This window comes from Condylura cristata, unplaced genomic scaffold, assembly GCF_000260355.1.
Source record: "Condylura cristata isolate star-nosed mole 26May11 unplaced genomic scaffold, ConCri1.0 scaffold00019, whole genome shotgun sequence".
Taxonomy (NCBI): Eukaryota; Metazoa; Chordata; class Mammalia; order Eulipotyphla; family Talpidae; genus Condylura; species Condylura cristata.
Window position 1 is genome coordinate 41,732,424 of NW_004567120.1, and position 27,485 is coordinate 41,759,908.

A 27,485-nucleotide genomic window follows, 5' to 3' on the forward strand; every position below is an offset into this window, starting at 1 on the left:
ACTTTTTTGCTTTCAAAATTGCTGTGGCTATTTGTGCTCGTCCCCATCCTTTTTTTTATATATATGGGGGAGAGTGCGAATGCAGCCCCACAACCACAAACCACACAGTCAAGTTTCCACACTTGAGGAATGGCAGGGTCAGCACATCTGCGTGCTATGGCTAAGCCTCGCCGGGGGGAAGCAACCTCGTGGTCATGGTGCCTCCCCGGCCAGGTAAGTATGCGCCATCCTCTCCACCCCTTCAACCTTCCTCCTTCACCTTCCTCCTCCCGTCAAACTCAAATCTCATTCTGCTGATTCGTGTCCACTAGTTTTTATAACTATTTTCCTTTGTCAAGTTGTGCACTATTTAAATGTCCGATATTTGGCTTTGTCATTCTGACTTTACTACATGTAACTTCCTCGAACCCCTTCCATTCTGATGTAAATGGCAACATGTAATCTTTCCTCGCGGCTGAATAGTGTTTCATTATGTCTTTATGTGTCATTATGTGTTTCATTATGCATCTCCTTGGGCCAGTCCTCTGTCTGTGGACATCTTAATGACTTTGTTGCACTACAGAGCTTTCAGACTCCTGTCCAAATGGCTTCACTTTTTCTTCTGCCTGTAACTTTTTCTCCTCTACCTCAGTTATTGGCACCATCACTGGGGACTCATCCGTGACCCTCTACCTCTCTTTACCCTTCCATCTTTTACTCTTCTTAGTTCAGCCCCCTGGGTCTCCCTAGACCCCATTCCTTCATCTCCATAGTTTTGCTACTATTGTTCACATCACCACAGTCCTCTGCAGCCAATCCAGCTCTCGTCAGTCTTTCACTGCTCCTCTGGAGTCTTAAGTTACAAACTGATGTCACCCACGCATCTCCAGTACTGCTTTCAGGCCCGCACCTCTTCCTGCTCACTTCTCTCTTACTTAGTCTGCTGATCAAATGTAATACATTCTTCAAGGCTCATATCAAACATGAGCTGCAAGAAACGTCCTGACTCTATGTGCCTAGGTAGATCCTGTTCCTAGGTGCCCCTGGCGGTCATCTACCCATATTGCAACGGATTCCCCACTTGACTTCCCGTCTTGCTTGGGTGCTTCGTAAGAGCAGAACCAAATCATGGTAATAATGCAAACACTGAACAGAGTGACTGATGTATTAATGCAAGTTTGCCACTGGACCATCTCACAGACAGAAATACTGCAGTGAGCGAGAATGAGACAGTACTCATTCAACCCCACCCTGCGGGGTGCTTTCTCTTGTGTCAGGTGCTGGCAGGGTAGTGATGAATAAGATATTGACTTTGTCCTCCAGAACTCACAGGCTGGGCAGAAATGAAGAATGAGACTGTGGCAGGAAGTCTGGACTCAGTAAGAGAAGCACACAGAGAGCTTCCCGCCTACTGATGACTCTAAAGTGGGGGGAGGAGACTTGTATGCAGCGCGGTGCTCTTTATTTCCACCCTACTTGTCTTCAAAAAATATCTCCTGACTAGACATATTAAGAAAGAAAAATGTCTCCTCAAGACAATTGCTGCCAGGAAGCCAAAAGCAGTGCGAGATGGAATGTTGTAACTACTCTGTAGCTCATTACCAGAGTCAGGGGCTCAGGGACCTGGAGGAAGAGTAATAGGGAACCACGCCAGGACTGGAGGACCGAAGAGCAATTACTGAGCTGGTGCCTGCTCAACCCCCTGTCTTCCAATGCCCTGGATTCGCTTCCTGGGTAGCACTGGCTTCCACCGTCATGTTCTGCCTGGTGGAGCTCCGCAGCTGTCCCCGGAGCGCACTTTGGCTTGACTCGCTCCAACCCAGCCAGGGAGTAAAATGACCTCGACTTGAAGAACGTGTCTTGAAGCACTCATGTGTGTCAGCATACCCACCCCACAGACAGGTCTTTATCTGACCCAGCCCACCACGTCTGGTTCTGACTGGTTTGCCTGATTGTCACTGCCATCTTGTTCTCTGTGCCCAGTCAAATATCTATCTGCTCCTGCAGATGACAACTGAGCTTCTAATTCTAACAGCTCCATCTGAATTATATACTTGTCTTTCAGCATTCCCTGCAGCTTTTCAGAAGGAAGGGCACTTCTTATGGCTGGAGTGACCTACGACTGCACCAGGCAGTGACGAAGCGAGCCCAGAGCTAGGCCTCCTGGACTTGAATCCTAGTTCTCTCTCTTACGTGATACCTGGTCCATAGTGAATGCTCAGTAATTACTAGCTATCACCAATAATGTCAGCTTGATAGTATACCCAGTTTTCGTACACCAAATAGAACGTGTTGACCAAATTCTATGCCAGTTATGTTAATTTGGGGGCAGGAGATAGGTTTAGGGAGTTTTCCTAGAAGGACCTTTATTCAGAGGCTAGTAACTCTGAAAGCTAGAAGCAAACCCTCTCAAACCTTGAGAGATGGCCTTCCAAGGAGCCAGGTTATTATGAAGACTTTTCTCTGAGAAGCTCTAGTGTCCTAAGGCCTTGCGATGTCATGGGGTGGGTGGTTAGGAGAAAAGCCTCCGTGGAAACACTTATTTCCACTCTGAATTAGAATACTTGAGGAGAAATGATCTGTATTGGTCTTGAGTGTCCCTCAGGCCCCCAGCCAGTCCAGTGAGTGGCCATTTTCTAGGCCAGACAGTGTTCTGTGGCGCAAGTGCCTCTTTGTGACAGTGAGTACGATTGTTCCAGGCTCTTCACCGCTGCTTTCCTCCACTGCCAAGATTTGGAGTGCTCTTTCCAAAGATATTCGGAACTCTGCATCGCACTTGGTTCTCAGCTCTCTTAGACACTGTCCTTCTTTCATTTCTCTTTTTCTTTTTGGTATTATAATTTGGGGATTACATCTTTGCGCCCCACACACGCATATACGTCACTCAGTCTCCGGCAAGCCATTCATGCCAATGCCCAAGCCCCTGCCTTCCCCAGCTCCTCCCCCCTCCCCCCCATTCCTCTGCTAACCACTACATTTTTCCCTAGGTCTAAGATATGTTTTTGTTGTATTTTGCTGGTACACTTTTTTGTTGTTATTTATATTCCTCAGATAAGGGAAACCGTGCAATATCTGTCTTTCACTTTCAGACTTGTCTCACTAGAATTGCCTGAAGGTTCAGCCATTTTGTCCGCAAAGTCACTATTCCACCATCTCAACTGGCTGTGCAGTGCTTCATTCAGCACGTACTCCGCAATTTCTCTCTCCTGTCGCCTGCTGGTGGCACTCAGGTGGGTTGCATGATGTGGCTGAAAACATGCATCCACGCATGTTTTCATATTCATATTTTCATGTTTTGGGTAAATACCTAGGAGAGTACGTTCTCAAGATATCTCCAAACTGTCTCCATTGAGGCTGTACCAGGTTGCATTCCAACAAGCAGTGGCGAGCTCCTTACTCTCCACACCCTTGCCAACATTTGTTGTTGCCAGTCTTTTTGATGTGGGCATTCTCACACAAATGAGGGGACAGCTCATTTGCATTTGCGTTAGTTTATTTGCATTTTCCTACTAATACATAATGTGGAACAATTTTCCATGTACCTATGTTCCATCTGAATTTTTCTTTACAAAAATGTCCATTTAGTTCTTTCGCTCATTTTTTGATCGAGTCACCTGTTATTTTGTTGCTGTTGTTGAGAGATTGTGTAAGCACTTTGTATATTTTGGAAATTTGCCCTCTGTCAGATGTGAGCTGTGCAAACATCACCTCCCAGCCTCCAAGTTGCCTTCTCCCTTTTGTGATGGTTTCTTTTGGATACAAGGCATTTCAGGGTGACATAGTCCCACATGTCTATTTTTGCTTTAATTTCCTTTGCAGTTAGAGTTGTTGCCCCCAAATACCACTCTGTGGCTGATGTCTAGGAACATATCACCTATGTGTTCTTTTAAATGTGTATGGTTTCAGGTCTTAGAGCCAAGTCTTTCATCCACTTTGAATTAGTTTTGTGGTTGGAGTTAGGTATGTGTCTAGCTGCACTTTTCCATACGTGGCTGGCCATGTTTCCCACTGACCGTTGTTAAAGGGCTTTTCTTTCTCCATTGCATGGTCATTGCTCCTTTGGCAAAGACGACTGTCCATGTTTGTGTGAGGTTATTTCTAGGCTCTCCGTTCCAGTCCACTGGTCTGTTGTCTGGTTTCATTCCAATACCATACTGTTTTGATTACTGCTGCTGTGTAATATATTTTGAAGTCAGGGAGTGTGATCCCTCCATTTGTCTTTTCTCTTGGAATTGCTGTGACTCTTCAGGGCCTTTCATGACTCCATACAAATTTAATTACTTTTTCCTCTTTCCTTGAAAAAAGTCATTGAGATGTTGATAGGTATTATGCTGAACCTGTAATTTGGTACCTTCAATGATGTTTCTTCTCCCATAGGTTATCTTTCCATTCCTTGTGTCTTCTTTTATCTCCTTTAACACCTCCTTTGTTAAGTTTAGTCACAGCTATTTCATCCTTTTTTGTAAATGGGATTGTTTCCTTAATTTCCCTTTCCTCAGCAACCTTGTTTGCATATAGAAATGCCTCTATTTTTTGTGTATTGATTTTGCATCCTGCTACTTCTCTGTATTCATTATGTCTAGTAGTTTTTTTGTAGAGTCTGTTGGGTTCTTTAAGTATACTATCATTTCTCATCTGCAAATAATGACAGCTTTACTTCTTTCTTAATTTGGATTCTGTTTATACCTTTCACTTGCCTAATTGCTCCAGCTAGGACTTCCAGTACTATGCTCGGCAATAGTGATGACAGTGAGCTCCCCTGTCTCATTCCTAAGATATTTTTCTCTTTATTGAGGGAACATTGGTGTACAACACTGTATAGGTACAGGTGTAGAGTTTCTCACCTCAGCAACTGCACATAGAACACCACGTCCGCCAGCAAATGTCCATTCACCACCCACCACCAACCCATCTTGCCTTTCTTCATTCCCTTCCAGCTTTCCCTTCTGATGAATGCTATTCTGTAGAGTCTAAGGATCTGTTTATTCATTTTGTTCTTTATAACCCACAGATGAGTGAAGTCATCTCGCAGCTCTCTTTCCCTTTCTGTCCTACTTCCTGCAGCATCATTCCCTTAAGTTCCAGCCATGTTGTCACAAATGATAAGACTTTGGGTTTCTCACATCTAAGTAGTGCTCCAGTGCGTGTGTGTGTGTGTGTGTGTGCGTACTCCAGTGTGTGTGTGTGGGGAGGTGCACACGACAGTGTGGGGGGCAGTGTGTGCATGGGGGGGCTGCCTTTCCACTTTAATGATGGCTTTGCTTGCTGTGTGGAAGTGTTTTTTCATTTGACATAGCCTTACTTGTTTATCTTCTCTCTCATTTCTCTTGTCGTTGGAGACAAATTCATAAAGATATCACTAAGGCCAGTGTCCAGATGCTTATCACCTGTGTTTTCTTCTATGTTTTTATGACTTCAGTTCTTATATTCAAGTCTTTACTCCATTTTGAATTGGTAGGGATCCAGCTTAGTCCTTTTGCATGTGAGGACAGTGTCACTAGTTAGCACACACCGTAGGTAGGACCTCCGCTTCCAAATGGCTCCTCTTCATACAAACAACTGAGTAAAGAATCTACTGGCTTGGGCTCCATGTTTGCTACCCACGCCACTCAGTGGTCACAGAGCTACATCTTTGTGAAAGGAGACGAGTGACAGAATAAAAGACCCAAAGCTTTTCTGCCGTCAACTTCAGCACACCGTGTCGACTTCGCAGGTCACCCTCCGAGTGAGAACTCACTCTTTAGCTGAAGGGTCTAGTGCCTCGGACAGGCTCGGGCCATTAGCACTTTCAGGACACACCTCCCTTTTCATAATGGGACTTTATGGATCCTGAGCAGGCCCCAGCCAGTGACCAGCAAAAACCCAAACTTGTCTGCCTGTCCCAGAATTCCTCTAGTGGGAAACCTCCAGCCAGAGCGCTCTGCTAGACTGGCTGAGGCTCAGGCACGCAGCAGGTGCTGAGGCTTTTTAGCCCAGTCACGCTTCATCCCCTTTTCTTTTTCACAGATGTTTCCCCCTTGCACTCCTATATCTCTGACCCAGCAGCTACTTCCCAAAGGACTGAAATGACTCAATCATCTACTTGTGATGTAAGCAATTTCAAGGGGAGCTGGTGGATTCATCCAGCACACCCCCACCATCTCGACACAAACACTACATCGCTAGCCAGGGAGTCTCACAAAGGAAAATAATGAAAAGCTGAAAAAGAAACCCTTTTCCACTGATTACTACACTTGGTCAATTCACTGGCAGAAACGGGAAAGTGCTTCTTCTCATCCCCGAATTAGTCAAACATTTTGATAGGCCAGATGGTTCACAGAGTAGCGCCTCCAGGGAGCCTATAATCAAGTCTGGCGCACAAATGAAGACGCGCTCTTCCTGACGCGTGGCCTCTGTGCGCAGCACCAAGGTGGTTCTGGTAGGCAGCCCCACTGCCTCCACAATGTCCCGAGGGACTTCATAAATCAGTTCAGTGGAACTTGACCTAACACAATGTGCCACCAGGAAAAGGAAACCACGAAAATGTGCAGGAACAGCGGCTCTCGGGGTGCACAGTGGCTGGTGGCGGCCGAGGGCTCCCTGGTGGTGGCCTCCATTGCAAGTGGCGCCTTCCCACACGTCTAAAGAACCCAGGGGCTCCTTAGCCTCCCTCTTTTCTCCTTATTGTTCACACCCCATAAAGTTATTCATTAAAGTTTCGCAGTTCAGAAAACGGGGAACTTCTCATGCTAACTGCTCCTGGGTGCTGAGCTGTCTCCAGCCAGTAGCGCGGGGCCGTGACACATTAAGACGATGGGGGCTAACTGAGGCATGCTCCCCTTCAGCGCCTCGAGAGTCTGCCCTGAGACCCTCTCCCCCGGCCTACACGCTAGACATGAGTCACCCAAGGCTTCAGGGGAAGCTGTCAGAATGTAACCAGCAAAGGAAGGTGTCAGAATCTTGGCTCCTGAGTTTTTCGAAAGCCAGAGCTCCAGGTGTAAGGCAGAGAAGATTTGGAAGAATGTGTAACCTAGTTCTCTTTCCCTGCCCCAGATTCCACAGACTGGGGAGAGAAGAGCAGAGCAAGCGCAGAGGCGGCGTGGCCAGAGGCGGGCGCTGAAACTTCCCCAGGGAAAAGTCCAGCACTGAGCAGAGCGGCGCGCCCCATGCCCAGGGCCCGTGTAGGCCAAGCCGCTGTTCCGCCGGAACAATGCCAGCCGCAGAGCTTCGGCAGCCCAGGGCCGCACGCCTGGGCAAGGTGAGCTGAGAAACGGCCACCCTGAGACACCCCACGGAACCAAGACCCACGCGCGCACTGCGGCCCGGGCCCCACTGCCGGCTGCCCGTGTTCCCGCCCCCGCCCCGTGAAGCCTGGCCAGCACCCGAGGCCGAGGCCTGCGCCTTTCAGAGAGAGGTTCGGGAAACTGCCACGCTGGCGCAAATATGTGCTGCCTGTGGGTAACTCGCTTTCACCCATATTGATTTACTTTGCTTACATCAGTCTTCACTGTGTGCATGTTTGCATCCAGCTGTCCTCCCCGCGGACTGCCCACCCCCACTTCACCCTGCGCCATCCCCTCAGTCCCCAGCGCCGGCAGTGGGGCCCGGGCCGCAGTGCGCGCGTGGGTCTTGGTTCTGTGGGGTGTCTCAGGGTGGCCGTTTCTCAGCTCTTCCCAGCCCAGTTTTACTCCTGTTCTCCTCCTTAGCCCGATAGAATGTCTCTGGCTTAGAGTTGTTGGTTGGTTTTCATTTTTACTTTATTACAATTGCTTTTTTCTGGCCCCTTACGTTTGCGGGTAACTCCTAAATCCTCCCTTCTAGCCCCCACCCCCTATTTTTTATGGCCCACTTAATGATCAGGGTCTGGGGTAACTAAAAGGCGTGTTTCAAATGGATAATTTGTAAAGGGCCTAATAAGGACACCGTCTCCTGGCGCATGGCTGACAAGGGACAAAGGCCTTGAGGAACCGCCGAGGCCTCTTCTGTGCCCACAGCTGTGTGGAGAGGCAGCGAGGCGGCCCAGGGCCTTTCATAGAAGGGCCCTGCGAACCTCTGGCAGGGCACGGGAGGAGCCAGGCGGTGAGCAGGGCCCTCGTTCTCCTGCAAACCCTCTCTCCCATCTCCTGTCAGAGCTTCCTACTGGCTGAACCCAGGAAGCCGGAGGGCACGGGGTGCACTGAGGCGACCCACGCAGGCTGACGCCGGGGCAGAGAGCAGGGAGCTTCAGTGTGGGGGTGAACAATCAAAAGCACTCAACACCGACAACCTGACAGGAGCTATGAGAACTTCCAGGAAAGTGTTTCTTCCTCTGAGAATTTGATCAAATCTGCAACCCTCATGACAACAAAAATTGCAAATAACCATAAATATTTGGCTTGGGAGTACATGTCAAGGGACTCGGCTATGCTGTGGCTTCTCTGCCAGGCACCGGGCGTTCCACAGAGGCAGGCAGAGCTTCCTGCGCTGAAGGGCTGTTTATAAGCATGCTTGTCATCTAGTGTGAGTTTTTGATTTCCTGAGCTTTTCTCTCCCGACAGATTTGCAGCAACTTTGATATCCCACGGTGACGCTGACACTCTCTGGCCAACTGTGAGTGAATCCACTGGGCCCTCTGTTACCAGACCTGCTCCCTGTGAGCCAGAGTGTGGAGCCTGACTATGGAGCTCTGAGGAAGCAGGCCTGGCATGTGGGCTGGCCACGTGACACTGGGTTGCCTAGAAACACTGGCTGCGAGGCTCTCCACCAGAGAAGCGCTTTTAAACATGTGTGTGTGAGTGTGTGTGGTGTGTGTGCGAGAGCTAGAGAGACAGAAAGGGAGTGACAGAGACAGAGAGACACAGGGGCGGTGAGACAGAAACAGAGACACAGAAAGGCATACAGGGAGAGAGGAAAGGGAGAGACACAGAGAGACGGGGAGAAGGGGAAACCTCCGCCGACAGAAGAGAAGCACAGGAGCCAGTTCAGTAAACAAAGAAAAGAAGTGAATGCTGAGGACAAATTTCGGGAAGAGGCCATGGAGAGAGGCCTCCGGGTGGGCTGCGGCAGGAATTCAGTTGCTAGAAGAAGAGAGAGGAGCACAGGAGGCGGTGCGGGGTGCGTAGGGTCTCTCCGGGGCCTCGCTGGGGTCCTCGCGATGGCTGCTGCTGCTGCTGCTTTTCTTTCACAACGAAGCTACCCGGTTCCTTTTCCTGACTATAGTTTTCCTCAGAAACCAAATGCCTGGTTGCAGCGGCAGCTCCAGGAATGCTTCCTGAAGGCCTGCCGGCCACAGCCGCTCACCCGGTGCAGAGCCCCGGTGATAGCCCCAGCCCTAGTGACAGCCCAAGTGCTGTGCTGTGGTCAGCAAGCACCTTTGTGGCTGCCACCTCGTGGGACCCACCAGCACGGCGGGACAGGCAGGCCCAGGGCAGCTCTGCCCTCAGCCCCCCACATGAGGAAACAGGCGCTCTCAGAGGGTGACCCTCCATTTAGCAAGGTTCACCCAAGTTCCAAGGCTAGAACTGGGGTGCTGATCTCCTTGGGCTTTCCACTCGCACCCTGTGCAGTGGGTCTGGCTCACACCACCTGCCGGGATGAGAGCTGAAGCGTCCTCGCAAGGCTCAGCCAGTAGGGGGCGCCCCGCCCCCCACCCCAAGTGCAAGGGGCGCCATCTGTCCCTGGCAGAGCAGAGTTGCTCCCTGGGTGAACAACCAGCTTCCAACAACCTCTCCACGCAGCTGCTGGCGCCAACACGCCAACGTCGTGCGCTCCTGCTCCAGCTTCCTGACTTCTGCCACACACGTGTTTGACTCCGCGACGCGGACAGAGACCCAAGTCGGGGAGCACAGCCACGCACAGAGGGCAGGCAAACAAGCACGCCATGGATCCCGCCCGTCTGTGCGGCGCCAGCTCGTGAGGGCCCGGCTGGCCTCGCTCCCCCACCTCCCTGCTCTGCTGCCCCCTGCACGCATGAGCTCTATGAGGCTCTCTGGGCCTCGCTCTTCTCAGCTGTATATAGGAAGAATTTGACCAAAGGTCCAAAGCTGGACGGTATTTCTAGCTCTAACATTCAAAATCACAGTAGCCACGGCCAGGCTTTTCACGGGGGTCTTCCACTTTGGGACAACAGAGCGCTGAGCTGAACTCGGAGGGCTGGGCCGTCGCCTCAGCTCCACCCTGGGTGCCGGGGCGCCTTGGTCAAGAAGCTCTCCCCTCCGGGGACCTGGCCCTTGCCACAGTCATCTACAAAACTTTGACTTGCTGCTCCCCGAGGTATACCCAGCGGCAGCGCACAGTCCAGGCCTCGTCCCTAGGTCCAGGGAGACATTTCCTGCGGCTGCTGTGAGCCCGCATGCTCACAGCGTTTCTATTTTTGTTGGGTAAAACATGTTCCCAGCGAGTGTCTCAGTGCCTCAATCTCGCAAGCCCTGGGCCTCTTCCAGGAAAAGGCCACTCTTCCCACCCCCAGACACTCAGAAAAGGTTAAGATGTTTTGATGTTTTCCTTGGTTATGACTCAGGCTTTTGAAAGGACTTGGTCACAATTTTGCCTTTCATTCCTGTGCACGGAGGATGACCACTGGGAAAACAAAAGGGAGGGAAGGTGGGTGGGTGCGGGGCGTGGAAGCAGTTTGCGCAGCAGCTGCAGACACTGGAGGGGAAGACGCGCCTGTCTCTGCGTCCCCTGACTTTCAGGTGCCCTGACTTCAGGAAGTAGAAGCGCGTGATTATTTTCGAGGGTAACAGGGCAGAGCACTCAGACAGGGGAGTCTGGCTAAGCCCACCGTGACTGGACAGCACATGTTGTCAAGCCCTGTGGCTCACTCAGGTCGGAGACCGCCTTGGGGTGTGAGCTTTAGATGTTTCAGAAATCGAAGCAGTGGGTTGTGTTTGTTTATTGAGAAGACAAGGACTCGCTGAGCTCACTACCAAACGTGAGACGCAACTGAGCTTAAACCTGTCGTGGCACCCACTGAAGATGCCCGTCTCCCCTCAGCCAGCCCCAGCGCCCTGGTGTGCTGCTCTCCTCTCCCTGCCTTGCCACAAACCCCACCGCTTCCCTGAAAGTTGTGACATATTCCACGCTGTGCACTCGCTCCGTGTGTATCACACGTTGGCATCTCTCTCAACGGGAACATAACATGACATGGAAGGCACATGTCAAGCTATAGAGTCCAGTTCCGAGTAAAGGTCCCCACCACGTGGAAGACAGACACAGAACAGTCCCACCTTCGGAAGGAGGGGGGCACAGAGGTCGGCCCGCTGCTCCTTGCATGGCTTGGGGTCCCCAAGGCTGCTCTGTGCACAGGAGCGATCTGCACGGGGCCTGGCCGGCGACAAGGACCTCACCCTTGAGCACCACAAGGAAGTGCCCTGTGTCCAGAGAGGAGGGAGATGTTGCTCCTCATGGGAGAGGATTCGGGGCTGAGTCATTGCCATATTCCCTACACAGGAACAGTCCAGGCCCAGGGCAGAGATCGGACAATGCCAGGGAGGGGAGTGGGTCGCGGACTAGCTGCTTCCATGACCGTACAGGCCTAACACTGAGGCGCTGCTGTGAGACACGCGTCCTTGGGCGATGCCAGTGCCATCGAGTGTGACTGCGTGGGCCTCGGTGGTCTAGCTGTCTACACACCTCAGCCGGATGGTACAGGTGACCGGGACCCAGCTGGACGTCAGTCTATACTGACTGACTGAAATGCCCTTACGGGGTGGGCAGCTATTTACCACAATAAAATGAAAAGCTCTGCACTCACCACCCAATGTGGTCGATGCCTCTGAGACCCAGAGGTGGGCACCATCTTGAATCTTGTGAAAATACATTCACTATCTCGATAGGTTTCTGATGTTCTGTCACTTTCTAGATTAATGTCAATGTAACCTTACTGCATGTATTGTACTTCATTTACTAGTTTCCCTGCCTCTGAACCTTGTGAGATTTGTGTCTGTCGATGCATGTGACTGTAGCAGCCAGTCTCACTGCTGTGTAGTTCCTCATGACATGAAAAGCCCACGGTTACTCCTTCTCCGGTGGATGTACCGGCAGATTAATTCTGGTTTTAAGCTTTTGTAAATGACAGAACTAGGAACCTAACAGAGGTCAGGGTGAGGGAACAAGGCAAGAGCCACACAGTCCACCTGCCGTGGACGCTGGGCCCAGCAGAGCTGAGAGGGAGCCCGCGGCTCTCGCCAGGGAGCACGCAGCCTATGCAGGGCAGAGGCAGGAAGAGGCTCCCCATCATCGCATCTTCTTCCAAGTGCCCCTCTGCATGTCAAGAGAAGCGAACTGCCGCCTCGACCTCCCTGGCTTATGGGAAGGAACAAAAGAAAACTTGGAAAGCAGACCCGTGGGGAGGTTGCCTGCTTTTACCCCTTTCTGTCTCTACTCTGCACCCTGCAGGCAAGAGTGGTGGCCAGAGGCGACTACGGGTTTCTGAAGCTCTTTACCCTCAGACTCTGCCTTCGAGGCCCCTGAAGCTGCATTAGCTCTGACCACACTGCCTCTCAGCGAGGCTGGGCTTGGGGGCCGCAGCATCTGAAAGTCACTTCGCTGAGGCCCCTTCACCTAGGCTCTAGTCAGTGTACCTCAAGCCGCCGGGGAACTGGTCGGCTTAGAGCCCAAAGTGGGCGATTCTCCAGGAAACAGACTTCATCCAAGCTGCAGTAAGTGTGAGTATATTAAATGCAAATTTGTTTCTCATGCTCCTCAGGCTCGTAGGTAAACTTAAAGATTCATCGAGGTGGTCTCCAACCAGACTATGGACAGACAGGGAGGTGGGCAGTCTCTGAGCAGCCTTTACAACCCAGTTGATGCCTGACATTTGAGGAACAAAGTGAAAGCCTTTTACTCTCATTTAGCTTTGTCTTTTAAGAAACAAGTGCTCTGAAAACCTGGAAAAATATTGTCTTACTCACCCAAGCCATCATTAAGACTACATTGACATTCAAGAGAGATGAGAAACTAGCTCATTTCTTTACTCAACTACTAAAAGATCATTTGAAGAGCATTTACCATGCATCCGGACTTTGCCCCACAACTAGGGATACAAAGAACAAGACATGGCCTCTGACCTCAAAAGTGCTCAAAATCAAGTGGCGAAAAGCCTCTCTGCCAGCAGAATAATGGCCATAATGAAGTTGGGTAAATGCCGTAGAGGACGGGAGGACAAGGTTACCTAAGCTTTGAAATAGGAGTTACTTAGAGAAAGAAGTGGCAAAGGGAAAAGGAATCTTCAATCAGAGAGGGAAACAGAAAGTTCCAGAACATCACAGGAGCATGAGATTGCCACGCACTTGTGATACCGCCAGTGTCTGAACGTGCCTTCCCTAAAGATTTTGTGAGGTGGAATGAGAAGGAGCAAGGGTCACAAGGCAGGAAGGGACTTTGGTGCCAGGGTCGGCAGTTCTGGGCTAATTTCTAGGGCCCCAAAAAACACCAAAAAGCTTTCATGAGGGAAGTGGCTGGGGTTTTAGAAACAGCGCTCTAGAAGCAATGTAGGGAAGGTGTCCAAGACAGACAACGATACAGAGCAGACGTTAGCAACGTTCAGGGACGAATGCTGAGGGCAGTAGCAGAAGCAAGGCTGAGAACTGCACAATTGAGAATCAACAGATGATTGCACGTGGGCCTGCCTGGGGTGCGCGGGTGCAGATGATGTTGATATCAGGGGACCAGCGGGAATGAACCGACAACTTAGCAGCTCTGCACAAAAACAGCAAAAGAAGGCAGAGAAGATTTCACCGAGCCCATCACTGAGGGAACGAGAAGAAGGACAGAACAGACAGGCAAGAGAGATCGAGGACAGGAGTCTACAGAAGATGAAAGAACAGGAATGCTGGGATGTGGTGGTCCACAACTGGGGGCTTTCGCCTCTCCCCTCAGAGGTAGCTTCAGGTGAAGAACAAACGCAGCGATTCTGCGGAGACATAGCTAGTGTGGGGCAGGGAAGCTCGCTGGAAGTGAGGTGATACAATGGCCGTGGTTCATACGGGTGCTGAAGTCACCGGAAGACAGGAGAGTGGGCCAGAGAAGAGCGTGAGCACACGGCAAGCTTGGACAAGATGGGGTAGTCGGAGGCCAGCGGATGACTCCCCGAGCACAGCAGCAGAAGCCGAGAAGGGCAGATGCTCCGCGGCCTAGGGGCATCACGACCCTTCTCTCCTCCAGCAGAAGGTGCATGTACCTGGGAGGGCCCGTTGGGGGTGGAAACACGTCAGGGTGAGCTCTGTCCTGGAGAGTGAGGAGGGAGCCGACAAGCTGGAGGGAAGCGGCCCCATCGGCGCCTGTGCTGGAGGTGAGTCCTGCGCCCCGTTCTCTGCCACGGCTGTGACCACTATAACCTCGCAGTGGTACTGGGCGGAGGAATCTTTCCACCGCCAAAGAGCCCTCTTAGCTACTCTTGGGTTTTACCGTCCTCTACAAGCTTTACGGCTGCCTGGCGAATCCTACAAACTAGAAGCCATTAGCTTCTGCTGCAGTTGCGTTCAATTTTCAATGAAAAACACGAGTATTGAGGGGCCCTCCCTGGTGGCGCAGCGGGTTAAAGCACAGCATTGAGAAGCTAAAGCCACGTCAGCATGAGTTCGATCCCCGCCTGCCCCGGAGGTGACCACATGGCGCGGCAGACCTCTCTGACCCGCCCGCTGCTCCCCTCAGCAGTGTGCTTCGTTGATCTGCCTGTTCGGCTCCCCACTCTGTCTCTGGTGAAGCTTCTCACCGCCCCTGAGCCTCTGGCCTGTACCCCAGTTCTGTATGCACGAATAAATAAATCTTTAAAAAAAAATGTAATCTCTGTGCAAAGTAATGCACAGATTTAAAAAAAAAAAACACGAGTATTGATAGATTTCTAATATCAAGTCGATGAATATGGTGTCTGTGTCCATTCTTAGGTCCCCATAAACTAGCATTTTCTCTGAAGTTCCGGCACATTTTACATTAAAATGTTTCCTACGTACTTCGTATATTTGATATCAACAAACAATTTAATTTTGCATTTCATTTTGTACCTGTTCCCTTGAGCCAACATCGCTATTCTTCTACCTTCTTGGAACACTTCAGGATTTCTCCTTTTTCATTTGGTGACTACATTAACCACCTCCCGCAACTTTGTTATTTTGTATTTTCAGCTCCAATTATTCCCAAATTCCCCTTATGATTTCTTCTTTTATGTATGAGTTATTTCAAATTGGCCATTTTCAAACATGTAGGACATGTTCTGTTGTTACTGATTTCTAGCTTCATTCCGCTGTGTCCAGAGAACATGCTCTGATAGCTTCAGGCCTTTGAAGTTTATTGAGACTTGCTTTTTGGATATAATGTGGTCGGTTTGTGCCTGGAGAACAGTCTGTACTTTCCAGCTGCTTGGGAGAGACAGATGTAGGTGCAGGTCTAGCTAGAGAAATAGGTACACACGTACATACCCACCAGGTTATATGTGCAAACCCACTTTTGCTTCTCAAAGCTTCTATAGACTTTCTGGTTTCTGTCCCGATAGCTCTGTGAATTTCATAAAGAAGTATGTTAAAATATCCAAGTATGGTTGTTTCTCGTACTAAGCATGGCACTTTGCCTTGCATGTTTTAAACTGCACCATCAGGTGACAACAGATGTTACATCCATCTACAATCATAGCTGGAAATTTTAACATATGACACTCAGAAACTGAAGTTCAAACAAACAATAAGCAGTGATATCTAGGCAAATAAAAAATCTGAGCTAGTAGATAATAAAAAACTCAAATCAAATTCTTCAGAGGCACATTGCCCATTGATAGAAACAATATGATTGAGGAAAAGAGAAACCGCCATAAGCTCCGTGGGATCAGTAGGGTTAAAAGCTAGGTTCTTTGATCACCACACAAAAGTAACACTAAGACCAAAAAACGCGTTCGGAAACCAAATAGCACATTGCCAACGAACCCTTGGTTTGAAGGAAATGAGGAAAAGTTTAGAGTGAAACACTCAGAAAGCTGAAAGTGTCTCTGAGAGGCTGCGTAGTGAGTCCCAGCGGCCTGGAGACGCCTACACCCACCGACACAATCCGCCTACCAAAAGAGGTCAGCGTTCTGGTGAGAATGTCATCTGCAACGACCGCCCGCCTGGGGCTGACCGGCTCCTGCCGCGGAGGCACAGCCACCTGTATTCACAAGGGCAGACGCAGGCCGGCGCGCTTTCATTGGACAGATTAGCTATGGGCAGGATCGGGGAGTCTGCAAGCGGAGCAGATACAAACGATGGTGTGGGCAGACACTGCAAGGCAGACCCCTTCCAGTCCGCCTGGGTGGCCCAGAGCAGCTATCGCTCCAGGCGACAGGCGGCGGGCCTCAGTCGCTACAGTTACCTTCGCACTTGGCCATCTCACGCTGTGTCTGCTACAGTCAAGTGCGACACATACAACCTCTCCACCCTTCGTGCGGGTGCATGCCATAGGCCCGTGGTCACCGGCCTTTCATTTTCCAGGATGCACCTCGGCCACCACACCTGCTGCTGTTAGACTCACCTGTCTTCACTTGCTATCCAGGTGGATGGTGACACAAGCAAAAGGTGGCTGTGACTGACTTTGCGCCAGCATGACAGGCGATTGCATGTCCTTCTCCACGCGGCTCAGGGGCGTGGGCTGGCTGCAATGTGGCAAGATGACAGCAGAGGGACGACACCTGGCCACTCCATGTGCTCACACCTAAATGGAAGCAGGTCAAAGGTTAAGGCCCCCGGAAGATAAACAGACATCTAGGCACACACCATGGGCCTCTATAGGACACGGCACCCCCTCCCAGTGGACCCCTGCCCGCCTCCTCTGGGAGCCTCGCTTCTGCACTCAGATTTCGATGGTTTGTATTGCTTCAGTTTGGACTGTTCTTTTGCTGTCCCTCCATCCCATGTAGGCGTGAAATCATCTGATTTGTCTTTCTCTTTCTGACGTTGCACTCGGCATCCTTCCCTCCAGTCCCACCCAGGTTGTTGCAAATGGCAAGCGTTCATTTTTTATAGCTGAGTAGTATTCCATTGTGGCTATATACCACATCCTTACTACACCCATCCATCACTGGGCACTTAGGTTGTTTCCATAACTTGGTGTTTGCAGATGGAGCTACAGTGAATACAGGCACGCACACAGCCCTTGAAATGAGTGTTTTGTATTCTTTAAGTAGGCACCTAGGAATGGGACTGCTGGATCACATAGTTGATCTATTTTTAATTTTTTGAGAAACACCCACACTTTTTTCCAGACAGGTTGGATTAGTCTACGTACCCATCAACAATGTATGAGGTTTCCTTTTTCTCCAAAACTTCACCAACACAGGTTTCTGTTCTTTTTGATCTGGGCCATTCTCACAGGTGTGAGGTGGGATTTCATTGTGGTTTTGACCTACATTTCCCTACTGAGAAGTGATGGTGAGCAGTTCTTCACGTGGCTATTGGTTTCTGCATGTCTTTGGAGAAGTGTCTGCTTAGTGCTTCTGGGAACGGCTATAATTTTTTAAAGGAAAATGATGTGTTGGCCCAGGTGTGGAGAATTAGAACATTCATGCATTACTGGTAGGATTTTAAAATGGTGCCATCTCTGTGGAAACCATTTGGTGATCCTTTGATAAGTTAATGAAGATCTACCACATGGAGCAGCGATTTCATCCCTAGCTACGTACCCAAGAGAATTGAAAAGAAATTGTTTCCACAGGATGTGCACAAGACTCAAGTCTTAAATGTAAATGTTTGTTGCAGCATTTTTCATGTGACCCAAAAGGTGGACATTCAAATGTCCATCAGTGGATAAACAGATAAAGAAAATGGAGTGTGTCTATAGAATGGAACATTATGCAGCCTTGAAGAAGCAACAACGTCGAGTAAGCTGTGAAAACATTATGTTAAGTGAAAGAAACTAGCCACCAGAAGGCACATATATGATTGTTTATATGAGATGTCCAAAATAGACAAGTTTATGATTTAGAAAACAGTAGTAATTGACAGGGTGGGGTGGAGGTGGGGGACGGAGAGCAAGGAGAAACTCAGTGGAATTGGGGCTCCTTTGGGAGTGATGAAGTGTTTAGAACTAGAGGGAGCACCACTTTTTGAACGTATTGCAAGTCCTTTGAGTTGTGCACTTAAAAATATGAGTTGTGTAGTGTGTCCATATCTTAATAAAGCTGCTACTTTCAAAGGGAGAGGAAGAGAGAAGGAGAGAGGGAAAGGAAGGAAGGAAGGAAAGAAGGAAGGGGCTGGGGAGGGAGGCGGGAGGAAGGGCTGAAGGAATACCCTGTCACCTGGAGTCCATCTGCAGTGGCCTGGCACACCTTTGCACGAAACATCCAGCTTTACTCTGGCCAAGAAATACTTCATTGGACTGAACTTCTCCCTTGTCTTCCGGGACAGGGACAGGAAGAAATCCCATCCTGGCCCTTGCTCCACCATGAACTGGGGCCACGTCCACAGCAACGTGAGACCAAACAGCTGACGGCAGGGCACGAGTCCTTGAAGCCGTTCAGGAAAGCAAAGCAGAGACACCAGTTGGGTTGATGCATTTCAGTTGTACAATGGAAGCCCAGGTAACATCACTAGAAATTCCAGATGAGACGACAAGGCAGGCCACACCTGCCGGGCTAGACACCCCCTCACCCCTGTGGTCAGTTGCTCTGGAAGTCGCCACATCTAAATTAAGAAGGTAAATTAGCAGCGCACGGATGACTGGGATGCGTTGGGCTTACTTCTGTTTTTGGCTTTTTACTTGAGATTCTGGACACTTCCTGGCGTCTGGTGTGTGCAGGGAAAGTTCGCTCGTAGCTCCTGAGGTGCAGGAGCCCCAGGCCGGGGCAGACACATTCAAGACAGACCCCAGGCGTTGGCGGCTCTGTCCCCGCCCACGAGAGGTGGCTCGTCTTAGGGGCTGTGGGGACAGTCAGCCTCACCCCAGAGCCACCGCCTGGCGACGGTTTGACGCGCCTGCTACCTAGTAGCTCCTTTTCCCTGTGAGGGAGCTGCAGTATTAGCCCACTTTCGAGAAGAGGAAGCTGAGCCACAGAGAAGCGAGACAACTTGCTGAAGCTCACACAGCTAGCAAGTGCCACGTACGACTCAAGCCCAGGCAGTTTGACTTGTGCCCCACTCCTGGCTGAGAACAGCACGTCCCTCACAGGCCAGGTGGGAGGACACGCCATCGCCAGGCCCAGCCATGGGCGGGCTGCCTTCCGGGCGCTGCACTGGAGTGGGGGCACATGTCCCAGCTAACACCCAGAAAGTGTGCAGAGGAAGCATCTGCTGCTATCTTCACATGCACAAGGGGCGCTGGAGTGAAACCGGCATAAAGCGTTTCGCGGGGGCCCATGACGTGGGACCGGCAGAGGGTCGCCTGCACATCCTTGGCAGAGCCGACCACCAGGACTGGTTGTTCATCTACCACTGGGCGCTGCTGATGCAGTGTCTGCGGGGCGTGCCGGCAGCTTGCCCACAGAGGCCCGCTGACCCTTCTCACCCCAGCTCGACTCAGGCCCCCAGGAGAGAAACGTGTGCAGCAGACGCCATTGTGACGGCAGGGCCCGTGACACCACCGGGCCGACAAGTGTCAGAGCGCTGCGGCGGCTGCAGCCCTGTCTCCTGGAAATTTACGACGCCCAGTCAGCGCTGTCCCCACCTCTGGTTTCAGTGCTCTGTGAAGTCAAGGGATTCACACAGCGCCGCTTCTGCAGAGCAAAGTGCCCCTAGCCCCGAGAGCAAGCGAGCCGCAGGCTTCCGCTAGTCAAGCTCAGCAGCAAGGAATGAATCAAGTCAGTAGCGTAAGCAGACTTTCCCTGGGGCTGGGCTTTCTAGAAGCCAGAAGGGGTGCCAGGGGGCAAACGTGGCTCCTTGGCGATTCATTAAGAACAGTTCGGCAGCGTTCTGGGAAGCAATGATTTGTGGCAGGTGCGGCTCTTCCACCCCACGTTGTCGTTAGTACCTAAACCGGCTCACAGAACCAGTGCTCTCCGGACAGCAGCTGTTAAAATCACTTTTCAGTACGACACACAAATCCCCACTGGGTTTGTTTGTTTGCTTGTTGTATGAGGGAGGGATTCAGGGAGAAAATCACGGTGGGCAAAAGAGTGGGCGTTCAACATGAGAAGAGGTGAGCAGAGGTGCAGCTACTGCCTAGAGGAACAAAGCTTCCAGAATTGCACACACACAGCCCTCATGCGAGGCACGCTGCGGTCAGGCACAGACAGGCTCCGGTGGCCACACACTGTCAGCGGGCCGGAGCTTTGGGCCAAGGCTTTGGGCCGAGGCGATATGGCCTTGGGTTCAACTGACAAGTTGGAACTTGGCAGATGAAGACAGAAACCGAGAGGCGGGAGAGAGGGGATCGCAGAGCAAGAGGGGAGGTTGCAACCTGCTAGGAAAGTTGCATGCAGATGGACACAGAGCAGCAAAGAGCAAAGGAGAAAGCCACTGGAAGGTGCGAAGGCTGGAGCCAAGAGTGGGAGCACCGAGGGGAGCAGTGTGGCGGAGGCGGTCTTCAAGGTGTTGGGGAGAGAGTGACCCCCACAGAGAAGCCACTCTTCTTCCCTGTACCAGTCCCCGGAACTTCTGACACTGTGAGTCCATCACGACAAAGTCACAAGAGTAAATGAAAACTCAGCCCCCTCAGGGCCCTACTTGATTACTGAGGAAATGGTGCCGATGCTCACAGCAGACAGCACAGCGGACAGCACAGCGGGCCATGTGTCGGCAAACCCACGACGTCGCCAGTGGCCCCTAGCTGTCCACACAGGCCCGCCGAGGCATGGGCTACACCTCAAGGCCAAAGTCTCACAAAACAGCCCGGTCGAGAGTCCTGTTTGACTCCCTCCGTCTTCTACCCCCAACCCGGCAGGGAATTGTTGGGTTCACCCTTGAGTGGCCCACCCTTGAGTGGGTTCACCACTTCTGAGTGGTTCTCAGAAGACAACCATCCTGCCTTTTCGTTCCCTGCAGCTGTACAGGGAACTCCTTGAAGCCAGGTCAGCACAGCAAGACAACACAGAGAAGAGAACCGTGAGACGCCAATGGCGACTCTTCCCTGCCCGGCTGGAGGCCTCTAGCGCAAGGAAAGCAGGGGCCTTCACTCGGACGGTGAGGGCTGGGCCCCGCTGGCTGGCGGAACAAATGTCTTCTTCAGTGAGTTCACTTCAATATCCAAAACACAGAGACGTTTTGTTTGCTTGTGTATCGTTGACTGAGGCTCAGAAGGAGGCGGGAGCTCAGGAGACCCCCTGGGAGGTGGCGGAGCCAGGACAGCGGCCAGTGGTGCCTGCCACGCGCCGCTCTTTGTGCCGCAGCTGAAGAAGCTTTCAAGTGCCCGCCAGGAAGGTGACGCCGCCACCTCAGCACGGTGTGAGCACTGGGCAGATGCCCCGTGTGGCCGGGGCTTGTCAACCGCCTGCTTTAGAGAAAGGCTGACTTTGTTCTGAGATCGTCTTTGTGCTTTTACTGACATCAAAGTGTTCTTTCTTGTATAAAATAACTGCTACAAGAGAAGGTGTCCAGCGTCGTGGCACCTCTCCCCCACCGTCTGCCCGGCCCGCGCCCCCTCAGCCCGGCGCCCACACGGGTCCCCGCAGCACTCAGTGGACCGCTCTGGTCCCGAGCCGCCACTGGCTACCCGCTCACCCCGCGTCAAAGTCAAGTTGCCACCACGGTTCCCTGAAGCCACCGTGTGGCCTCCCGCCACTCTGGCCCTGTTGCCCCCACCCCTGCTCTTCCTCATGACACAAAGCAGCCCCCACCTGCTGCTCTTGCTCCTTGCTCTGCTCTCTCCTGGGAGCCTCCCCTGAATGCCCTGCACCCCCCTTCCTTGAGGTCCTTTTGTGCGAACCCCACCTTCGCTGTGAGCCCCTCTCGGGGGGCCTCACGCTCCCCTGCCGCCGCTCGCTGCCCCTTCCATGGCGTGTTCCCGGCACCGGGCTCCACCTTGCAGCCCACATACGTCCCTCCTCTCCCTGTGCGCCCTCCTCTTCTAGAATGTGTGCTTTCGGACTGACAGCAGAGTCACGCTTGCTGCTGGCTTTGGTTTTCCAGCCCTTATGTCCCAGTTCTCAGAAAACGACTTGGTATGTAACTGGCACTCCACCAGCAGTGGCTAAACAGGGACTGGGTACAGGGCTGGAGACAGATGGCGCAGAGGGCGCCGGGTCATCAGTGAACAGCAGCCCACAGAGATCACGTGGCCCAGAAGGGATGTCTCTGCAGGGGACGAGGATGATCGGGGAATAGTTTAGGATCAAGATGCCCATGAAACAGGCAGAGAGCACTGCCCACCGACAGAGCCCTGGCATGGGCACAGTCGAGCAGCCCAGGGGTCGCTGACAGTCCATAAGGCACCCACATTCAAGCAGCTTCGCGGATCACATCTCGGCTCGCAGTTCACACACGAGCAGGCGCACAGATCAGCTGTGTGGTGGCTGAGCCACAGGGCCGAGGTGGCGTCCCCACTACTCCGCCTGATTTTCGGCATCGCCAGGAAGAGAGCGGAGGCTCTCACACTGGCGCTCCGAGACCTTGTGCTGAGCATACAGGTGCTGTTAGCCTCGCCCTTCGTGGCCACCAGCGGCCTCTCGGCCCAGCTGACCGAGCACTACTGCCTGTCCCGATTCAGAGGTGCTGCGGGAAGGGGCCACAAGGCGACATGCGTTCGTAGGAGTTACTGCTGTACCCCAGGGGACACTACACTGACACAGACGGCCACAAGAAATGAACCCGAGGGAGGAGCAGTGAGAACGTGGCTGAGGACGAAAGCACACGGTGCTCAGGAGTCAACGGTGAGGGGCGGGCCAGTGGCCCGAGAAGTACCTCACACCCAGCGCGGCGTGGAGAGGCCTCTGCCACCTCCTGGGAGTCACGCAAGAGAGATGGCCCGTTCCCACCAGGGACACTTCACAGGCCACTCAGCTCGTACAGCGCAAAGCCCGGTGACTCCCCAGCACCCTTTGCTGACGGTGCCGCCTTGGGCCCTGCAGGGAGGTGCCGCCAGCGCCCCAGAGCCGAGCGAGCAGTCCATCCATTCGTGCACTTAAGCGTCCTCCCCCGGAATGATCTCTGCTCCCTGTGTTTATCTCCCTCTGTTTCACTGAGCTTCTAAAGAACGTTCTTTTAGTAAATGTCAGGCTGACTCGCCGGGATTCAGGAAAACAATCAGACAAAATAGAAAGGCTCCTTTGGGTTGGAGCGCGAGAGCTGGGGGCCCCTGGTGGCCAGAAGTGGTAATGACCGCCACTTTGCAAGGGGGATTTTCCGATTGCAGATGCGCCCGGAAGTGGGTGGACAGGCGGTCCTGTCCTTGCGGACACACAGGCATTACTCTGGCTCCCCGCTTCTCTCTCCTCTGTCTTCAATGAAATGTATGTGCCTGTCTCTGCGTTCGTGTGCTGCCTTCCGCTCAGGTCATCCAGCTGTTAATGTCTCATGTTTTGCTATGTCTCAGTTCTAGAAGTTCTATTTGATTTTCAAGTGAACTGCCACGTGTTACGATTTTCTGGCTCCTGGAGATATTTGCAAGATTATCTTTTATCTTTTGGAATATGATAGACCATACTTGTTATAATCCGACTCCTAATTCCGATAACTGAGATCTTTGTGAGTTTGTTTTCGTCGTCTGCTTTTCCTGCTGGTTGTAACTCAGTGTTTTTTCCCTTTAGCCAGTTGTTTTTGACTATGCGCTGATACTCTGTAGAAAAAGTCCTTGTAAGAATGATTTCGGGCCTAGCGTGGAAGGACCATCCTGTCAGGAATATTCCCCTTGCCCTGACAAGTGCCGAGTCACTGGGGCCACCTGGAGCTTCAGCTTCCTGGCGCTACCCAGGTGACAGGCGCTGGGCTGCACATCCACGCCAGGGGGCTGCTGATGTCTGCCTTCAACTCGTGTCTCCTTTGCTCACACGCTCAGGGCCACAAGTCTCTTCAGAGCCATCACACGGCCAAGGGGGAGAGGGGCCATGGCAGACTTCCCTCCCTGGGCCCTTGTTTGCGTCCAGACTTATCCTCACTGTTTCCTTTTTGAGTTGACAGAGCGAGCGTGCACGCGTGTGAGGAGTGATGGCCACAGCGAGGCTGGCTACCATCCTCAGCCCCACATCACCTTCTTCGCAGCCCCACTCTCATCCCAGGAAGACGGTACATTAAGCCGATTGCAGCTGCCACGCTACATCGGACCCCCCAGAACTTAGCCATCTTCGAGCCGGCAGTCTCTACTCTGTGACCAGCAGCCCCCTGCCCTCTCACCTGCAGCCCCTGCCTACCCCTGTTCTACCCTCATTTTCTGTGAGTTCCCTCCTGTAGCTCGCACAGATGAGCACGCATGGCTTTGTCTTCCTGCCTGACCTATTTCACTCAGCGGAATGCCCGCAACCCATCCACGCTGTCACAAAGACACATCTCCTTTGTCAGGGTCGACTCACACTCTGTCCGTCGCTGGCATCAGCCGCGTCCCTGCCTTGCCTGCTGTGAATAACACTGCAGTGAATGCAAAGCTCAGCCATCTCGCTGACACCCGAATTTCATTCCCTTTACGTAAATACTCAAGAGCAGGATGGTGGAATCATCAGGTGGCTTTGCCTTCCATTTTTTGAGGTGCCGCACGGTTCCCCACAGTCTCTGCTCCACTGAACCCCACAGCCGGGCAGGGGCTCCCTCCTCCCCACCTCTGTGCACATGCTCATCTCCTGACTTGCGTGTGGCACCCTGTCCCAGGGTGGGGGTATCTCGTCGTGCTTTGTGGCTCTCCATTGGCGTGTCTTCTTTTGAAAAGCACCTGTTCCGGCCTCTGGCCATACCGAGATCTGGCCGAGTGTGTCTCTCTCTGCTACTGAGTTGTGTTAGCTTTCCATGGATGCTGGGCTTTTTTCCTTTGGGGCATGGGCTTCGCAATATTTTCTCCTCTTGCATAGGTTGCTATTGGTCTTTCCTTCATTGTTTTGTTTTCTTTGCTGTGCAGATGCATTTTAGTTTGACGTAAACTACTCAGTGATTTTTGCTTGTGTTGCTTACAACTTGGCACATGCAAAGAAATCACTGTCAAACGCAGCCTTGCGGCGCTTTCCGATGCTGACGCGTCTTTCGTCCATCTGAAGCTGCTTCTGCGTGAGAGTTTAAGATGGCGTTTGACTTCTTTTCCACACTGGGCACGCACCCCTCACGGAGCACTCTCCTCCCAGTTGAGCCTTCTAGGCACCCCCTCACCAAATAACAAGTTGGCTGGACCTGGGGGGGAGGAGGGCGGTATTTCTGGGCTCTCAATTCTGCTCCAGTGATCTCTGTTGCCTATTTTTATGCCACTACCCCAGGGTCACTACGGCTTAACAATGTAGTTTGAAATCAGGAAGAGTGACGCCACCGGCTGTTCTTCTTTCTCAGGGTTGTTTTTGCCATTTGATGTCTTGTTTCCCTAGGGATTTGGGGAGCATTTTGTTTTTTTGTTTTTTTTCATTTCTGTGGAAAAATGCCATGAGAAGTTTGAGGGGGGTTAAATTGAATCTAGCAGTTAGTCTCGCTGTTTTCAGCCCCTCGCGACGATGATCTGTGCCTCTGTTTGATCCAGCATATTTAGCTGTCCTCACTGGGTGGGCTGTGCCTGCCAGCGGAGAAGTAGGCAGTGCCTGGGCCAGCGCTCGTTATCCTTGTCCTCTCTCCTTCCCAGCGCCTCCTTCGAGAATGAGCCAGGAAGCATCCAAGACACTGCTCTGGGCGAGTCACTCCTTGCCCAAAGCTTCCAAAGCTTCACTGATTAGCGCAGCCGGCAGTTCCGCGGTCTGCATGTCGGGGCCCACAGCTCTTTTCCTTGCCTTGTGTGTTTGCTGTGCTATGCCCTGAGCGTGGGGTGCTGACTGGGCTGGGGTGTCTTAGGTTCCACCCACTGGCCTGCTCATTAGTCCCCTCTCACTCCACGCCCCCTACACGTAGAGGCTGGAGCCCCACCTGGCTTCAGAGCGCAGAGGGGCAGACGCCTAGATCAGCGCTCTCCCTCCCCGACCCCATGACCGGCTATACGGATTGAGTCCTTTCAGTTGGGATATTTCAGAAGGTTCCAGTGAATGTTCCACACAACAGCCCAGGAAGTGTGGACAGGGGGCATGCTTGTGGTTCCTATTACCTCGGGGGCTGTTTGTCCAGGAGCTGGAGGCGTCAAGGAAGCATCACCTCTAGGGAGACAGTGGAGGGAGCGTCCCCTGGGGGTGCGAGGTCTGGCCTATGAACCCAGCAGCAGCACTGAGGCATAAAACTCCTAGCTTCGGGCTTGTTTCCCCAGAAAACCAGGGCCCAGCACCCGCCCCGGCCGGGAGTGTCATGCCTGGTGCCAGGAGCGTCCACCATCTCAGTAAGTCTACTCCCACCTGCTGGCCATTGTCTGAACTTCAAAAGCCGAATTATGCTGAGGCACCCGCAGTTCTGAAAGGGGATTCTCTATGGGGCTTGGAGCGCAACTTGACGGTGGGCCAATCCACTTTCTTCATCTGGCGCCTCGGTTTCCCCATGATCCAAACCCAATGCTTGGCATTGTGACCTGGAAACGAGCCTCACGTTGTCCTCAAGCCAGGATCGCCTCTGCAAAGATGTCCGGGTGACGGGGGCAGAGCTGGTAGCAGGAGGGTGGGCTGGACTGGGCCACCGCCATGGCCAGCAGCCTAAGGGTCCACCCGCCGGTTTTGCTTCCGCACCTATGTGGCACACGGACAGAAGAGAGCCTTTGCCACAGCGACAGGGAAGGAGGGGAGGGAGAAGGGAAAGGAAGGCTCTTTCTCGCCTGCTGAAGAAGGCAGGGGACTCTGACACACGATCTGGCAGGAGTCTGGCCTAACGAGGCTAAGGAGGCAAGGCTGAAGTCTTGTACCCTGGGCTGTGGGACGGCACAGTACTGGGTTCCCCTGGGTGTGGCAGGGAGCCAAGGGTGAAAGCCACGCTCGGCACCACCCTTTCCTGGCAGCCTGTCTTGGGAGGTCTGAGCTGCTGACCGCCCTCCTGGCCCTCGGGTTCTGAGAGCCGTGGTTCTGAACTGGCGGGCCATGGACCTGAGAGGGGCTAGGGCACCGAGGCCAGCCATTTCCTTCCCCTCCGAGCTCTCTCCACCTGCTGAGGCCCTGGCTGGCCAGTTGCGGCCAGCCCCTGGAGGCCTGGAGCTCTCACTCCTGGGCAGCTCAGTGTGACCCCCAACTGGGGAACCCTTCCACTTTCCGAGCTTGGCCTGGGGACCCAAACTTCGGCCAAGAACTCTGGGGCTCCTGTCCCATTCCCGACCTCAGAGGGAGACACCCCACTTTGCCGGAGCTCTGACATGAGACCCACTGGAGATCCCCAGCAGCCTGTCCAGAGGCCGGCACTGGGTGACAGGCAGTGAAGGGATGGGAAGGGCCCCTCGTGTGCCCAGATTTTGCAGAACACTGATGCAGCCAGGGGTGTCAAATCCCCGCACTGCCTTCACCACGCAGGGGAAGGAGCGAGCAAACACAGAACAAAGTCTGGGCCGCTTGCTCCCCTCACCTCGCCTCCGAGAAACACGCATTTTTGCATTTTCGCAGAGGGGACTCGGCCGCCCCCGTGGCCCGCAGAGCCCCG

General features: G+C 52.6%; 1 protein-coding gene across 1 annotated transcript in view; it reads left to right on the forward strand.

The window, feature by feature from the left end:
- Nucleotides 1-27,485, forward strand: part of GABRQ (gamma-aminobutyric acid (GABA) A receptor, theta) — a 72,836-nt gene that overhangs the window by 36,589 nt on the left and 8,762 nt on the right. Inside the window, exons 2-5 of the mRNA XM_012727091.1 lie at nt 20,877-21,014; nt 21,221-21,273; nt 22,402-22,538; nt 24,044-24,131. Of these exons, the coding sequence (XP_012582545.1) occupies nt 20,877-21,014; nt 21,221-21,273; nt 22,402-22,538; nt 24,044-24,131 (416 nt within the window). The remainder of the gene's footprint in view (nt 1-20,876; nt 21,015-21,220; nt 21,274-22,401; nt 22,539-24,043; nt 24,132-27,485) is intronic.